The sequence below is a fragment of the Acipenser ruthenus genome, chromosome 49, assembly GCF_902713425.1.
Source record: "Acipenser ruthenus chromosome 49, fAciRut3.2 maternal haplotype, whole genome shotgun sequence".
Classification (NCBI taxonomy): Eukaryota; Metazoa; Chordata; class Actinopteri; order Acipenseriformes; family Acipenseridae; genus Acipenser; species Acipenser ruthenus.
Genome location: NC_081237.1, coordinates 2,695,643 through 2,709,936, shown reverse-complemented (window position 1 = coordinate 2,709,936; position 14,294 = coordinate 2,695,643). Strand labels below are relative to the sequence as shown.

The 14,294-nt window shown below is 39.2% G+C and overlaps 1 protein-coding gene across 2 annotated transcripts; it reads left to right on the top strand.

Annotated features, from left to right (window-relative positions):
- Positions 1-2,840: 2,840 nt before the first annotated feature.
- On the top strand, positions 2,841-14,077 carry LOC117428996 (U6 snRNA-associated Sm-like protein LSm4). 2 transcript variants are annotated; one of them, XM_059014952.1, is made up of 5 exons: positions 2,841-2,981; positions 4,194-4,235; positions 4,716-4,814; positions 10,470-10,662; positions 11,231-14,077. In XM_059014952.1, the coding sequence occupies exons 1-5, from the start codon at positions 2,979-2,981 to the stop codon at positions 11,335-11,337; spliced, it is 444 nt and encodes a 147-aa protein (XP_058870935.1). In that variant the 5' UTR covers positions 2,841-2,978; the 3' UTR covers positions 11,338-14,077. The 2 variants fall into 2 exon arrangements, with proteins under 2 accessions (XP_058870935.1, XP_058870936.1); XM_059014953.1 differs by lacking the exon at positions 2,841-2,981 and adding an exon at positions 3,007-3,087.
- The last annotated feature ends 217 nt before the right edge of the window (positions 14,078-14,294 follow it).

The window sequence follows — 14,294 nt, the reverse complement described above, 5'->3', positions numbered from 1 at the left end:
GCTGAAATAACGATAGCCTTTTCTATGCAGGTAGGTTTCCATTTTAAATCAATAAACTGGAAATAATGCAAGATAAATCAATACTATAATACCATATTGTTGTGCTTTTGGTCTTGTAACTATACATACATTTATTACGATACAATACATCATGTAATTAAAGTACCATGATTCATCGATGCATGGTGAATCATTACACCCCTAGAAGTGAAACTGATTATTTTTACTGGAAACGCCTGTAATGGAATTGTATTGAGAGGATTGGGGAATACAGCTGTGCAACAAGTGTGAAGACACTATCTGAAAGGGTGAGGGCTATATTATTGATGTGGTACTAGTGTTCACAATACAGATTTTACTTCCTAACCCAAAGTGAAAGGTCGATGCATGGCTCCAGCCAAAATCACCAAATCAGCAAGGCCAGGATTCAAACCAGGAAGCCCCTGATTGCATGACTCACCCTGCATCGTGCTGCTGCACCATTGCACATCCTGAGAATGCTGCGATTGATTTGTGTACACAACCTGACTTGTCAGAATATTGATTTGCAGGTCGCTGGGACTGATTAATCTAGTACTATGAGAAGCCATGGAATAAAACTTTAAAAAGCACGGCAGTTATTGATCTCTGTGGCTCATCGAGATCCAGACATATTGAAGACATTTATTTATATTGGCAAATTCATTTATATTGCGCTGATATTGGCAGCATACAACGCTTGTGATCGCTAGTGCAGAAACATAAAGGGGGATTCAATTCTGTAGGTGTTTGTTAAAAAAAATATATTATAGCAAAATACAGTTGCTGAAATGTAGAGGGCTAAAAGTCTTTGCTTTAAGCTATGGTGTTCACTGTGTGCTATTTGTGTTCATTTAGATTTTTGTTTGGTAGATTTTTTTAAACGCTTGTAAGAACACTGTACCATCATTTGGTTCTCACAACTCTTCAGAAATTCTAATTATTCCAAAACCTTTAATCAAGACATATGTGAAAATAATTGATACTTGTCAGAAATGCAAACCTTCTGGTCCAGTGGTTAAAGAAAAGGGCATGTAACCAGGAGGTCCCCGGTTCAAATCCCACCTCAGCCACTGACTCATTGTGTGACCCTGAGCAAGTCACTTAACCTCCTTGTGCTCCGTCTTTCAGGTGAGACATAGTTGTAAGTGACTCTGCAGCTGATGCTGTGTCTCTGTAAGTCGCCTTGGATAAAGGACATCTGCTAAATAAACAAATAATAATAATTGCAATTAAATTAAACTTGGTCAATTAATAAGAAGGCAGCACCACTACAACACATGTTATTTTGCAAAGAGAACCGAGAACACCCTACAGTACTGACCCTCACCTTGGTCAATACCCTTCTTCTGTATCTGAGTTCATGTGAAATCCTCAATGCAGACAGAACGATTCTCTGACAAAGAGGGTGCGTTCACAGGGTTGCCAGACGTCCCGGGACAAATGGGATTGTCCCACTTTTCAGCCTTCATTTCTTGTCCCGGTCAGAAACACTAAAGTTGTTCAATCGTCTCGGTTTTGCTATTTTGTAATTGTAATAGTTTAGAATTATTTCATAGTTCTGGTCATGTGTTTAATAATTCATGTTCTGTTTAACTTCCTGGACCATGGCTAGTATTTTGTATGTATTTATTTTATCTTGGAACTGCCACCGGCCAAGTCAGCCTTTTAAGTCAGACATGATAACTCATTTAATATATTGTAATGCCTTGGTAAGAACAGGAGTGTGAAACAGGAGATCAAAAGCAGCAATCACTTTTATTTTGCATAAAAGCCCAGGGCTACGCAGGTGAGCAATACCTCTCAGCAAGGCAGGTTAAACAGGTTACTTCTCCAGCTCTCTCACCCCCCTACATCCCAGGCTAGCACAGGCTGCCTCTTATATGCCAGGAGGACCCTTACACTATTGCAACACTGTAGGTTAACCCCGACCAATCAGTGGGCGCCATCAGTCCCACTCCCCCCGGCTCCTGCCAGGTGCACTAATGATCCCCGGGAGCCTTTTCCAGCGCTTGGTTACCGTGCAACTTAGCCCCACAAAGCGGCATAGTTCAGTGCAAGCACAATTCAAACACAGGCGCACACAGAGTCCCAGACCAGCCCTGTACGTACAGTGCACCCAATCTTTAATTTTTAAATTATGATTGTAGCATTATATACTTATTTGAACTGCTTTGGGGTTGCTGCAGCTTCGATGAACTGAAGAAAAAAGGAAAAAACAAACACTGTGCGTTCAGGATCTCTGATCTGTGGCTCTGCGGCACACGTGACCGGCCTCCTTTTGGTCTCAAGCGTAACTGTTTAAGCATGACGTCACCTCAATGCGCTCGCTCTCAGTTTGTTTTCCCTTAGTCCCCTAACTTTCTATAGTCGTGTTGTTTGAATGAAATGCAAAAATAAACACGTTTAAATATTAACAAAACATTTGCAGCACTTATTAGAATATTTAACCTACTATAAATCTGCTGTTAACATTCCTGCTGTATACGTGACCGTTTTTGGACACGATAGATTAATCAGAATTATTGTAACAAGACATTTCAAGAACATAAGTATTCCATCAACACCGCTTGACAAATTAAATACCAGGCTAGAAAATACAACTTTATTATTGATTAAATGCAATGAAAACACAACACAACATCAGTTCAGTGAAATCAACAGATTTGCTCTCGTAATTAACCTCCGCTACGTAGGTGGCAGTAGCGAGTATAAACAGACCCACAGCTTGCTGTGTGACGCTCTCGGCTTTTCAGAACTCACGCTGCAACTGAACTATAGAAAGTGAGGCTGGCCCACCTCTGCTCGACGCCAATTGGCTATTGTATCCCTCCTGCCTGCAGTTCAAAATTGTGATTGGAGAGTGCAGCCCCTGGACAACCCCAGGGTTAGACTGTGAGCCTCGTTAGCGTTGTGTTGGAGAGTAACACAGTATAAATACATTACAGTAATAATTCAGAATGGTGAGTTTAATACAATATCGCGTGTAACAGAATGTGCGTCATATAGAAATTACGTTTCTTGGCCGTCCTATCTGAAGAGTATCAGTTTTTAGTAATAGTAGTTTAGGTGAACGTAATTTCTGTATTTTTTTATTTAGTTGTTTCCTTGCTTAAGTATTAAGCTTTAAGGAATGGTCTTAACTGACAAAGTCACTCAGGCGATGAACATGTTAAAATAAATGACACTATCTAACATCAGCCGTTTTCGTTTTACTAAAAAAAATAATGCTAGGTTTATGACTGGCCTGTGTATATTGTAATGTTAGGGTTATGACTATGCCTGTGTATATTGTAATGTTAGGGTTATGTCTATGGCTGTGTATATTGTAATGTTAGGGTTATGTCTATGGCTGTGTATATTGTAATGTTAGGGTTATGACTATGCCTGTGTATATTGTAATGTTAGGGTTATGTCTATGGCTGTGTATATTGTAATGTTAGGGTTATGACTATGGCCTGTGTATATTGTAATGTTAGGGTTATGTCTATGGCTGTGTATATTGTAATGTTAGGGTTATGACTATGGGCTGTGTATATTGTAATGTTAGGGTTATGACTATGGGCTGTGTATATTGTAATGTTAGGGTTATGACTATGGCCTGTGTATATTGTAATGTTAGGGTTATGTCTATGCCTGTGTATATTGTAATGTTAGGGTTATGACTATGCCTGTGTATATTGTAATGTTAGGGTTATGTCTATGGCTGTGTATATTGTAATGTTAGGGTTATGTCTGTGGCTGTGTATATTGTAATGTTAGGGTTATGTCTATGCCTGTGTATATTGTAATGTTAGGGTTATGACTATGGGCTGTGTATATTGTAATGTTAGGGTTATGACTATGGCCTGTGTATATTGTAATGTTAGGGTTATGTCTATGGCTGTGTATATTGTAATGTTAGGGTTATGTCTATGGCTGTGTATATTGTAATGCTGGCTTTATGTGCTCAGCCAGTATTGTGATTTATTAAGACGAGGAAACCCCACTCATATGAAGCTGTCTTGCTTCAGTGCAAACTAAAGGAAGATGACTTAACATCATTACCTTTCTGAATGTTTATAGCTCTCTGCTTAATAATTTAGCAGTTTTAAATTAAAATCGCAAAGGCAGGTGCTTTTAATTGTATGTGTTCCAGTTGTAATGCCTGAATTATAACTTTGCTCTGTTTTCAGCTTCCCTTATCATTGCTTAAGACAGCCCAGAACCACCCCATGGTAAGTGAAAAAACAAAACCTTCAATAATTGCTAAGGTACTCCTAGCAACATTAACAGCAGAGTCAACAGTCTCTTTGTTTTATCATTACTATTTTTATTTTTTTAAATGTTGACCACCTTAATATTTCAGTATTTTCCCCACAGACCTAGGACCAAAAACATACCCATAATACTACACCCCTTCAATCAATGGCTTCTTTCTGATAGTACCAGATACCGTGTTTAAAAAAAAAAAATTTAAAAAAGTTTTCTGTAAGTGTTTCTTTCAAAACTGCACGTTTGAGACCTGTGCACCCTTTGTACATGCAAGATAGGTAAGATGTATGAAATGTATTTTGTTACTGTAATAAGTATGCGACACCCCCTTCCCTGCCACACACTTTGCTTTAGATGACTGTCCTCTCTCCGATGAAGAGATGTTTTGACAGCCCCGAGGTCTGGTTTGAGCCCGTGCATGTGTGTGTGTTTTTTCTCTGCAGCTGGTGGAGTTGAAGAATGGGGAGACGTACAACGGGCACCTGGTGAGCTGTGATAACTGGATGAACATTAACCTGCGGGAGGTCATCTGCACATCCAGGGTATGGGGCTGTTGTTGAGAAGTTCTTCTTTTAATAGAAGCAGGTTTCAAGATTGTCAGATTACTTCCTTCCTTGTCCTTGCACCTATTTGCAAAATGAAATAGGTAGTACAGTACCGTTGTCTTTCATTTTTGCCTGTGTTTAGTACCCTGTTTACACTAGCCACTCTGAGACAGTGTGTTTCAGCAGCCATCCTAATTCCAACTGCCACATAAATGGCTTACTCCAGAGCTGGCTTTGGTCTGTTTGATTCTCTCCCGGGATTGCATCTGTCCCTGAGTCTCGGAGGCAGGTTTTGAGCAGCGTTCCTGGAAAAACTGCACAAACCAATTACTTGGATATGCTGTTGTCTGGGCTAATTTACCATTCCAACTGAAACTGAAGAAACAGTTGCTTGGAGTTGTGAAGATCGCAGTTGTCCTCGGAGTCTGAGTAAGGGCTGGGGGTCTGGACAGGTCTTTGTGAAGCTCTGCAAGACCAAGGCAACCACAGTTTTGCTTTTCAGTCTCAAGTGGATCAAGTTACTGTTTTTATAATTGGAAGCACCAAATTTGGGCAGGTAATTCGGCATACAATATTCCATATATGCTGAGTATTTAAAACGCCCCTTTTGGGTAAAATGGTTATTTTGAAATTAGAGAAATGGCATCTTATCAAAATACTTTTTTGTGCAGCCTGTCAAATGCTGCGTGGCTGGGCTTTACTAAGTAACCACATGATTAATTCCAACGCAACTAACAACCAATAATCATTGTCGCTGATAAACTGACATTTTGTGCAGCCTGTCAGATGCTGTGTGGGTGGGCTTAACGGGATACAGTTCAGTTACATAACACCAACGTCACCAAGTTTGTTTTATAACAGTCAGTCTTATTCCCCCCCCCCCCCCCCCCCCCCCCCCCCCAAGTGCAATGCCTAACTGATAGCTCTCATCAGTCGACAATTTGTGCGTTCTTAGATAACAAAACATTTGTCACTCCAGTTAATGATACAAAACGTATTTGTCCTGTAGCAAACTATTTGCATTTGTTTAAATGTAAAGAATGACTAAATGTACAGTATTAAAACACTGCTCTTTAATTCAGTTAGTTTTCACATTGATAGGCAAACGTGAAACCCGGTTTATATGATGACCTGCTTTATATCACAATTTATACCTGCAAGTCTATCATAATATAAAGCAGGTTTATCTGTAACAACACGAAAATATAATATTTTGATTGGATGAGGAATGGGGAGAAAATGTAAACCAGTTCATGAATATTCAAAAGAAAACACATATTTTGAAGTAAACAAAAAGCCAAATAGCAGAGGTGGGCCGGACGAGGGTGATGATGCACAGCGCTGCAAATACTGCTGCAGTGAGGTACATGTCTGCACTGATAGAATAAAAGAACATACTGAAAGTATGCGACATTAAACTAAAACAAGAAAGTGAACCGAGACAAGCAATCCATTTCTGCTGCTTTTACACGTGCTTTAATAAAAGAGAGCGCAGAATGACTGTGTTAATGAGTTTGTCAAACACTGCTTAACGCCGACAATCTTAAGCCCGAAATCGCCACATAGGCAGGTGGATTCTGAATATTACAGAAATCAAGAGTCCATTTATTTTTATCCCCGGTAATTTTCCCAGAGGTCCTCCTCATTTAAATGTGTGTGTATATACTGTATGTATGTATGTGTATGTTATATATATATATATATATATATATATATATATAATGTAATATATAAATTACACACATACACTGCTGTGCAAAAGTCTTAGACATGTTGCATTTTTCTACTGTGATGCATTATGAGCATCAACAATTTACTCAAAGCCTCCACTAGTGTTTTCTACTATTATAAAAACCTTGACTTGCATAAAGAGGGAAAAACATTGGGTGAAATAGCTCGCATCACTCGATTTTCAAGGTGTGGTATCCGAAGCATAATCAACAAGTACAGAGAAACATCATCTGTAATTGACAAACCCAGGACTGGAAGACCCAAAAAGCTGTCTAACAAGGATGAGCAATACTTGAAGTTAATATCCTTAAGGAATAGGAAAAAGACACGCGTTGAATGTTGACAATAGAACTGGCAGAAGACACAGGTGTCGTTGTCCATTAAAACTTAATCAGAAATCAGTTGCCCGGCTCATCCGATTCACGTTGCTGTAACGGCTGCTGCTGGTGTTGAAGAAGTGAGTTACGTGAGATCTTCTATTATTGGATTAAGGGCCGTTTTCAAGCAGGCCAACAGGCTGAAGGGTTTATTTTGGAAATTGCGAGACAACTGCAAAATTGACTACAGGTTACCTGCCGCTATTGTGCTGCATCGCTGGATTAGCTTATACCTTGCTGCATGTCATGTGTCAATAAAGCATGGACTAGTCTAATGCGCCTTCGAGATCATTCAGACTTTGTTGGCTCTAAAGCAATAAGTTTGAAAAAACTGATGAGCAACCAAGCTCACAGTCAGGTTCTGCACACCAAGGTAATGTTTGTCGTTAAACTTTGAAGCTTTAAGTAACATCCAGTAAACACTGGAGTCGTCTTCTGCTGCTGCCTCCAAATCTTCCAACACAGAAGTATACCGGACCCTGACAACCAAAATCTCAGCAGATCTGAGCACAGATATCACCGGTTAAAGGTACAGCTGTGAGACTCGACGAGAAAGGGGAGGATTATGAGTGGCATGCCAGAGCACTCTGACCGTTTGCTACTAAAGATGAATAAACATGAACAAGCCTGCCCCTGACAACATGAAACTGGATGTGCTCGAGTTTGGAAAATAAATCCAGACACATTGGATTCTCAATCTGAGCAAAGTGGCATTGCCGGCTGCAAGTGTGCCTCCGGGATCAACCGATGCAGAACAACAGTTTTCAAACTTGGGTCACCTCCAAAATAGCAATCGGCTGAAAATGAGTGAGGATACCTTGAAGGAAATTGTTTGTGCTCTTGCTAACCAGAATTTCAGTAAATACTTCTACGTTGAAGAAACATCAAACAAAGCCGGAATTGTATCGGTTTCAATTAGTTCAAAGAAACCCTGACTCGAGTTAAGTAACATGTTCGTGTTAATGAAAGGTGAAATTTAATAGTTTTAATAAAACGATGTGATGACAAGTTTATTAAATAATGTTTGTGTTATATTTAAATGAGTCAAGCACAAATGGACAATTTAAAATGGAGTACAGACAGTTGCAGCGCAGTGGGTGTGATTTGATGAGTTCTGCTCAGAATCTTCAGTACTGGAAAGTAATCTATTTTTGTTGCTGTTTTATTAGGATGATAGTGAAGTATCAGAATGAGATTTATAACCACGCTGCTGTAACGGTTATTCCACATGTACAGTGTGTAGCCTATACTGCGATTTAATTTTTTTTACAGATTCAATTAAAAACACTTATTTTATTTTTTATTCCTATTTTAATATTTGTAAAATAAACTGAAAAAATCCTGGGAAATATGCAAGATTAAAAAACAAAAATGCAGAATGCAAAGTATGATTTAATCGTATTTTAAGTGGAATTTTTATATTGCTGGTTTGTACATCTCATTTTATTAATGTCCTGTTGATATGAACATAAAACTCTCGTAGCAGCAAAACTACAAATTGCATGATAAAGAAAAAAAAGATTGTTGGTTTTCTTACACGTCTTGCACATATTTTCAAACGCTGATCTCACAGCAACTATCCCGGAGATTGTAGTGTTTGCTCACAACGCCACATTTTCACTTTAAACATACATTTATTTTCAGCATGTATTTGTCTCGCACTAAGCATTCCTGTGTTAGTGTCACATTACAATTTGTGTGTGGAGGTGTTCTGTACAGCAGACCAGCAAAACAGTTTCAGGCCTTCCCTTCCTGTGTTTGATCCAACGTGAGCGTGGGGGGAGTCTGGGAATTGTAGTTTTACTGGATCTTTGCTGTGCAGAGATTTTACACACGCCCTCGAGTGTAAACGGATTATCGAAACCCCCAACTCTAGTCATACAGATTGTGTACCAATGCTACCGGTATAATAAACAGGCAGTGTGCAGTGCACTAGATTATGAATTGCAATTTTTCTTAAAGCACGACAAATATTAATTATCGACAGAAAACTAATGCTATCAAAATGCAGGTACCAACATGGCTTAATTCTAAAACGTCAGCATTTTTCATGACACACATTTAACAAGATTAAAATACTCCAATTTAAATGGGGGGAAAAAAAAGTATGTCACTCAGTCGAAAAAGGGGCCTCTAGATGGCTCCAGAGTACTGAGGTTGGTTTGACTCCAGCCACGCAACGGATCAAGACAGATTACTGTGGCGATTTACGGGACCAACCTAGGGTTCCTAATGTAGAAAAATCATTATATAATTAAAATTTATAAACAGATCTAGACCCTCGCAACACCAGGCTGCTTGCTGAACACAAACATATAGCAATGATAGAGTCCCCCAATTCGAGATCCAATGAGTTGAGTGTCTACTGAATATCCAAACTGGAAATGCTTGTATCTCTCAAGCAGTTATAATAATATTGCGTAACAGCATTTAAATATCTGACAGAGATGTAAAATCTTCTTGTTTGATGAAACGAAAGATAAGTAAACTTTGCTTAGTTGTAATAGAAAGTGATCCCAACTAGGCAGCACAGTTATTCACTTAATGCTCCAAATCGTGTAAGAAGGAGTTTTGTAATATTTAAGGTTGAGTCTTTTTTGGAATTGGGCTTTTCTGTTGTACCTTTTCTAGTTTTGTACATGTGAAATGTTTTGATCAAATATTTTTATAGTGCTGGGATTCATTTTAAAATATTCAAACAGAAGCTACTGGAAATGTATTTGGTGGTAAGAAGGATCATGTTGGTATTTATATAGCTCAGTTAAATGACTGACTCAAAAACGTGCAAAGGAAACCAATGCATAAAAATGACATCTGAAATAACATTCTAATGTACAGAAGTGTTTCTCTCCTCTCTCCTAATAGGCAATTTGAGGGGTGTTAATACTTTTTAAAAATAATATTCAACCACATATGATCAACTTGCGTATGTGAAAGTGACTTTGTATAAATAAACTTAAGCTCAGCATACATGTGGAAACTTGTTTCAAGCAGCACATGATCATTCCTGCTGCACGCTCCAAAAATGGAGGAAAGCCTGGCGCTGCTCTTAAAACTTTGTAAAAGAGGAAATCACAAGACAGAGTCATGTGGACAAGGGAGTAGATCCTAAACCGTGAGGAGAGAGGAGCGTACCATCATCTTTTGAATGAGCGGCGCTTGAGTTATCGCAGTTTTGTTCGAATAGATCCAGACACTTTGGAGATACTGTTGAGGCTTGATTTGAAGCAGGATTCTAAACCAGGTCATTTTCTGTAGAAGTCGCCAACTTGCATAGTCACGTGATCTGACACATGCTCACGGAGTCTCTCGCGGAGGCAATATATTTCTTGAAAATGTTTCTTAAATCAGAACCCTGTTCTACTCTGGGAAACAACCAGCATACACGAGGAAACATCATGTTTGGAAACGTTTCCTAATGTATGCTGGGCTTTACACTGTACACGTCCTACTGTTTAAATACTGACCTGCACATCTTTGATAATAGTTAACTACAGGTCCTTTGTGTACATTCTGAAGAGATCCCTGTTCTCTGTCTGTGCAGGATGGTGATAAGTTCTGGAGGATGCCAGAGTGTTACATACGAGGCAGCACCATCAAGTACCTGCGGATCCCGGATGAGATCATCGACATGGTGAAAGAGGAGGTGGTGTCAAAGGGCAGGGGTCGCGGTGGCATGCAGCAGAACAAGCAGCAGCTGCAGCAGAAGGGCCGCGGGGCTGGAGGTGCAGGCAGAGGTATGAGCTCCTCTGGAGGGGACATCCTTCTAGTGTCGTGCACGTGGAAGTTGAGCATATCATGGTGTGTGTGTGATTATATAGATAGATAGATAGATAGATATAATTATCTATATATAATCAGACTGAATTATATATTCATTCGCAGACAACAGTATTGGCACCCCTGCTTTAGTATTTAGTGTGTTCTTTTGCTTTTATTACAGCTTTCAGCCATTTATGATCATTTTTAACCAGTAGGTTACATCTTGTTTGTGAAATCTGGGCCCATTATGTCTTGCATATTTCCTCTTACCAGTGTAGGGTGCCAATACTTTTGTCTGCGACTGTATGTATGTTTTCGGTATGTTCACATACCTTTGTCAAGGAAAGTGTGTTTGAAATGTATATGTATGTATTTCTCCCTTTGTAGTTTAGATTCTCTAGCAGTAAAAGTTGCAGTTCGGTACAACTGCTTCCTGTGCTGTACGTGGTCTAGCCGCAATTGGACCATGTGACCTGCAACACAGAAAATCATTAGACATTTTCATTGCTGAAAATGAGTGTGTGTTTTGTCTGACCCCCACAGGTGTGTTCGGTGGGCGTGGCCGAGGCATGGTAGGTGCAGGTGCAGGTGGCCGAGGGCAACAGGAGAAGAAACCTGGCAAGCCTCCAGGAGGAAAGAGCCAGCACTGAGAGGCCCAGCCCGTCCGCTGGTGTGTGCTGGAGCTCCCCACAGCTCTGTGAAGCACGCTACCCGACTGTGTTGTACTTCATGTCAAAGCTACATCCTAGTTCTACTGAGCGGAAATTCATTTTTGTTTCATCAATAGCCCTGCAGGTTAGAATATGTTAACTACTGTATTTTTCTGTTTTTTGGGGGAGGCGGGGGGAGTGAAGTAAAGTCTAATTTAGGGGTTGGAAACCTGGCAACATTTTTAATAAAGGCATACATCAGCTTAACATTCTCATTGTGCCTTTTAGTGTTCTAGGGGTCATATCCATGAAGCTGAGCCCTTTCTTCTACAGCACTTAAAAGTGCACTTGTGTGGCAGGTAATAAGACCCCATATGCTACCCATAGGAAGCTATGTGGGAGTCTGGAAGTGGGGTTATATTACCTGAACTACAGGAAGGAAGTCAAAGGGACGGAGCACAATGGTGATAATAAGCGTAATGACTTTAACAGGAGTTCACCAGGCAAAGTAGTCATTAAATACAGTTTTCACCAAACAGATCTGCTTGATTTGTTGTTGGTATTCCATTGATTTGCAATAGTTTTCATTCATAATATTTATTTTAGCTATACTGTACATATACACACATTGCAATTAAAAACATAAAGTGATATGAAGTGGGGGTGGAAATAATTTGCACCACAAATGCATGCACGTGATATTAATTGGAGTGTGACAGTAACCGAAGTGATGTTATCTGGAGCTCGTCCCATTGACTCCCATTCTATTCAGATCAGGACATTTCAGTGTGGTGAATAAGCGGAGAGTGATATTAAACAGCTTTGACTGCATTCATTGAACTTGGTGTTGCGGTAGGTCTGGAACACAGTAAGGGAGAATGTTATGCTAATGGAAAGAGACTTCACTACAGCCTTGGGTCTTGTTCTAATGAATGTATTCTTTCCTGGGGGCCACTTGATGCTTGCAGTAATGGACGGGCCAGTGCTCCAGTTCCAGGTCAGTTTTCACCAACAGATAGATTTGTACTGTATCAGGTGTGTTTGTGTCTTCTCGTCTTGCCTGAAGTTACACTGTGAGTTGTTTGCGTAGTGCGAACTTGTTCAAATAAGTAATCTTTATATTATTATTTTTAAATCTTATCTTTAGGCCCTAAATTTAAACTAATACACCCTATTATGGAGGGAAATGCAAGTTTATATAACATCTAGAGAAGTCTGTTTCATATTGGTGCATCTTTAAGAAAGGTGTTGAATTGGTTCTAAAAATGATTATTTGTTTTGTTTTTACTTTTAAGGAAGTAGCCATCCTTGTATGTTTTATAGAATGATAAAGGCGTGCTAAGCAAGGTTTGTATAAATTGCATTCATTTTAAGCCTTGCTTGGCATGCCTTTTGTTGCCTTTGGGCAGACTTAAGACTATTGATTATGACACCACATTAAAGCAGTGTAACCAAGGGTTAAAACACCATTGTATTGCTTTTACTTAACTTTTGTAACATAACTGCTCCCCGGTTTATTGAGGTGAGAATCTTCGATGTATTTTTTTTTTTTTTACGTTCATGCAGTGGATTTCAAATACAGCACTATAATATAAATGAACCCCAGAGTCCTGATCTGGTAGCCACTAGATCATTAGTGACTTTGAAGAGGGCAGTTTGAACTACAACACATGAAGTGATTCGGTACCACGAAGTGACAGCAATGTCCTCTGTAGCGTTGTCTTTGCATCATCTAAAATAAAAAAGCAAAAAAACCCTAAGATCGTCAACAGAATTGAAGGGGGTCAGTGATATTATTGCTAGAGCTTATGAAAGGTTTAAATTGAAAACTCCCAGTCCTGTTTTTATAAGTCCCTTACTTTATGGATTGACAGAAGTAATGAAGCTTTCCCATTTCAAAAAGTAAGCTATAAAATACCCGGACAAAACCCAATTTTTCAGTAAATGCCTTCATCATTAATAAAGGTGATTAAACTAGGGGCGTTAGCCTTGCTGTTTTACATAGTAGTCCTTTTTTTATATTCAACGTTTCTGCCCAATCCTTTCCATATACAATGAAATGCTGTATGCATACACAGATGCATGCTGCAGTGCTGTATAAAATAGTGGTGGAGAACTTCTGTCTGGTTACAAACATTCTCAATATGCTAAAACCTAAACATGTTAAAAGCTGCAGTTGAGGAAATCAAATGGAAATGAACAGCCCTAGTTTAGACCTTGTGTTTGTTGGCTGTTTGCTCCTGTGGTTCTGATCGTGTGGATGGTGAGGATTCAGTCTGAACATGCCAGCTTGGGAAACTGCTTCAGGATAGGCAGATATATATAAAATGGTTTCTGTTGGAACCAGTGCATGTTTACACCTATATCTCTGTGTAAGTTCACTCCCATGAGCTGACATATGACTCACATATTCTGTGCACTTAGCTGGAGTAAATAGGAAGATATTCACATAATAAAATCCAGCAGTAGGGAGGGTGTGGCTGTGTAATTAGTTTTGTGTGTGTTGCAGTATAAAGAGCGTGCTTGTTTAAATAACCCCCCCTCTTTTTGTATTTCCAACTTTGTTTAGTTACCAAATAGGAGTTTTGATTTATTTGTGAAATGTGTTTGATTTACAGACTTTGATGGCCTGATTTGGCAAATGAAAGTACTACAATATTTGATTTATTATACAGTAGTTCTTATAAATACGTTTTCAAGGATTTTTGTTTTTTAATTTAATAAAAATATATAAAAATGACTGACTGGAAAGTTGTATTGTGTGTGTGTGTCTGCTATTGCCATCTATGGTTCTACCTTATATAGGGCAAACAAGGAAACTGGAGATACCATGCAGAGAGAAATGCTTTGAACTTCACACCAGCAGCTGGTGAGGTGCATCTGACTGCATTGTTATGTGGAGCAACGTGTGCTGTTTAATACCTTGTCCACTATGCCTTAAACCGTATTAGTTGCCT